Genomic DNA, 3,763 nt, shown 5'->3' on the forward strand with positions numbered 1-3,763 from the left:
TTCTGTTGGAAGACAGTCCCTCCTTGTGGCCAGGCAGAGGGGCCACCTGTGCTGCTGTGGATGGGCTGGAGAGGCACAGGTGGGAGCTGGTGGCATGTGGTGGCAGAGGGTAGGGGTTGATGGGAGGACAGGAGAAGATGGGGAAAATGACCCGGTACATGGCTGATTTCATTCAACAGACAGAGAGAACACAAATACTCTCACTGGGCAATGGTGTTTATTCAGAGTCAGTCACCCCCACATAAGTTCAGATGGAGACCACGAACAGGTGGCAGTGGTCTAGTTATCCTGCGAGAATTTCATTGTTCTGTGGATCCAGGGCACGAAGCTGGAGATCCTGGTGAAGACCCGGGGAAGGACCTCAGGATGCTTGTAAGCATAGCTGATGATGCCCTGGGCCACACCTTTACACACAAATGGGCCCCCAGAGTCCCCCTGTGGACAGAAAAGTGACAAGTCTCATCCATGGCCCTCTAGCTTCTCTCCTCTCAGGTTCGTCATCCCCCCAGTGCTTTCTGCTTCCCTCTCAGGGCTCAGGTGTCCCAGGGAAGGGACTGAATGGTCTTCAGACACCAGGCCTTGACTGTGGTGGGACAAGCAGCGTCCAGACCTTGTGACTTCCCCCACCATTGCCAATGCTGGCTGTGTCCCCCTGAGCTCAGCCCAGGCCCAGGCTCCTTCTTGTTGGCCCAGGAAAAAGGCCCAGAGGTTGATGGAGGGAGAACCTGCCCCCGTGCTGGGAAGAACGTGCTTCCACCCACGCGTGGAACCTGGCCACTGTACACTGTGATATGGGGGAAGCCTGGTCATGCACCCCAATGTCACAGACACCCTGGGGCAAGACTGGGAAGGGATTGTCTCCTTACACCTCCAGAGGCCTTCTTGGACTTAGGGTTTCCCACACACAGCTCGATGGAGTTTTTGTAATTTTTGAAGAGATCCTTGCATTTCTGTTCCCTCTGCACTTGTAGATCCACCTCCTGAAGTGTGTTTGAAAGCTTGCCTTCAGCCGTTTTTCCCCAGCCCGCCACGCTGCACACCTGCCCGGGTTTCACCACGTCCTGAGGATGTGGCAGGGCAATGGTCTTCACAGCCTTGGTGAGCTGGGCCTTGGATTCCAGCTGGTCAGAAAGGAGAGATGGGGGCATTTCATGTCCTGTCTTACACTGGGCCCAGGCCTGTGGGGAGGCTGCCTGTACCCACTGCCCTCCTGTAACCCCCACGAGAGTCTCTCCCCAGCCTCCTTCTGTTCACTGACCCAGGACGAGCATCCTGTTGGAGGGAGGTTGGGAATTCATACCCATGGTGAGGTGCTCGCTGCTGTAACTTGTCAGTTGACCCTGAAAGTCAGCAAGACAGTACCTTCAACAGCATGATGTCATTGATATGTTTCTTAGCATCATAGTCCTGGTGGGGGAAGGTTTGGATCACAGGGATGACCTGCTGGGTGTTTTCCTTCTTTTTGATGTTGTGAGCTCCCAGCATGACAGTCATTTTGCTGTAAAACAAGGAGGATGTGAAGTCGGGAGCTTCAGCACCGTCTCTGGAGGGCAGGTTGAAGCACAACCTCTAGACCCCCAGCTGAGTAGATTGGAAGGAGGGGAGGGTGGGTGTCCCCCTTCTTTGCTGTGCAGGGGTGACCCAAGCCTTGATGGGCCTTCGGGCTGGGAATTTCCCCCCGATGCTCCAGGAACCCCACACTGCCTCTGCCCAGCCACGCGGGTCACCGGGCTCCTCTGTGTGCTCAGGAACCTTCCTGAATGGCCTGGGGCGTGTACGGGGTCCCAGGAAACAAGGCCCCATTTGTTCTCACCTTCCTTTGCAGTGAGCTGCTGTCAACACGAAGTTGTCTTGTACCAGGAAACCCCCACATCTGTGCAAATTACCGTCTTTGTCACTATAGAAATGTACAAGTGCCATGTAGGGCCGGGAGTGTGGTTTGGCCTCTGCCCCAGTAGATCTCTCCTGAAAGGGAAACTTCCCTGGATCTCTTTGTTCATAGAAAAAAGATTCAGGCTTTGCCTTGCAGGCTGATACAATGGATGAGATGACCCAGGCTGGGGTGGGCTGTCGTGGTCTTCAAGGACCCAACACCATGGGATATGGACTCGGGCCTCCTGTGCTCATGGGGACATGGGGATGTTTCCTCGCCTGGTTCTCAGTTCCTCTGTGGAGCGGGGAGCTCTGCCCGACTGAGTATCAAACCCTCAAACACATGTCCCGGGGAAGGATGTGTGCTCGGGATAGATGTCTTCATGACCTGAAATTAATTGCTTTGACCTAGCTTGTGTGATTCTTTGTCACACACTTCTCAGCCAAACTGTGTCCTGCCTACTCCAGGCTTGGCCTAGTCTCAGACCTGAAAAATTGAATTCTGTGCAGTGGAAAACTCAGGGCTCATTTTCCTCATCCTGAGTCAACCGCGTGGTAAGTACCCCAAAAAGGCTCTGGGCACACAATGAATACTCCAATTCTTCTGTCAGCAGCAGAGAGGAGTGGTGCTAATGCAATTTGATTCCCAGAACAGATTTGTCTTTTTAGAAATTGACTAGATGATCGATGGGGAAGATTAGACAAGTTTGAAAATCAGATTGGGATGGGGATGGAGTGGGAGTGAGCCTGGTGGGAGTCAGTGTCCATTAGGCCTTGGGAGCATGGTGAGGCCACATGCCATGGCTCATTTAGTGTCTGAGTTTTCCTCTGGATTTGCATAGCCAGATAGTGGAGACAGGGAGAAGGTGACAATCAGATCCTGAGTGTAAGAAAACTCCTTTATTCTTGGTTATTAGGACAGCTCCTGCCATAGCCTGTCTTAGGTGTGCAGAATAGACATTATGGACATCAACTCCAGCTCTCCCCTCCCCTGAATCCTGCCTCATCCTAAATATAAGGCCCTGTTCAGGTGACAGGATTGAGAGTCATGGAAGGAGCTGACACCCCAGGTCTCGTGGAAGTAATTTCCTTTGCTGTGATTTCTGTGCCTGTATTTTCAGAGAAACTTCTGGGTTTCAGCAAATTTCTGGGAGTTGACTGAGAAAGGAAGGCTCACACAAGCCTCAGTGAACACCATGAAAATGTCGCAAGTGGACTAAGCGCACCACTTGTGTGGTGAAGGTGGAGCTGAGACTAGGTAAGAAGGTCACTTACCTCCTTCAACCCCGGAGAGTAGGACACTGGCCAACAAGGACAGGAGGGGTAGCATCTTCTCTGAGGCTGATCAGGTCTGATGTGGTCCCTGCTTCCTCCTTCCAGCTTTTCAACCCTGGAGGTGAAGTCAGAAGGGGCGGGCTCAGTGACCACTTAGCCCCTCTTGGTTAGATACATTCTTAAGTTATGCATTTCGCCATATCCCACTTCCTTCTGGTCTGTGTGGTGGGGGAACTTTAAGAACCACATCCTGAGGCCATGGAGGTGTGACCTCGCCCAGGAGGAGAAGACCCTGAACTGGGGCTTGGGGAATGGACATTGCCTGCAGGTTGACCCCCAACTCTAACACAGACCCTCTATTGATGGAATATGACCAGTCGCCTAAATTTGTGTTTAGGCAAATGCTTCTTAAGATGAGAGCGCCCGTTCAATCCTACCATGTAAACTACTATGGTGATAACCTAAGAGTTATTTCTATGCAACAGAAGGAGGCAGTGGTGTCTACTGAAACACGTAGTCAAGAGCCTGGTCATCGATCATGTGTTGGTAAGTTCAGACAAGCAGAAACTGCTGGGGTGGGTGAGGAACAGAGACTCTACTTGAGCTCGTGTGTGGG

General features: G+C 52.4%; 1 protein-coding gene across 1 annotated transcript; it reads right to left on the reverse strand.

The window, feature by feature from the left end:
• Nucleotides 1-244: 244 nt before the first annotated feature.
• On the reverse strand, nucleotides 245-3,202 carry LOC119238081 (mast cell protease 8-like). The gene is given in 6 exon segments (XM_037501823.1): nucleotides 245-435; nucleotides 867-1,121; nucleotides 1,363-1,498; nucleotides 1,814-1,948; nucleotides 1,950-1,965; nucleotides 3,148-3,202. Coding segments are annotated over 6 exon segments (753 nt in total). The 3' UTR covers nucleotides 245-279.
• Nucleotides 3,203-3,763: the final 561 nt, after the last annotated feature.

The sequence above is a fragment of the Talpa occidentalis genome, unplaced genomic scaffold, assembly GCF_014898055.3.
Source record: "Talpa occidentalis isolate TD23 unplaced genomic scaffold, MPIMG_talOcc4v2.1 talOcc4.11, whole genome shotgun sequence".
In the NCBI taxonomy this organism is placed as follows: Eukaryota; Metazoa; Chordata; class Mammalia; order Eulipotyphla; family Talpidae; genus Talpa; species Talpa occidentalis.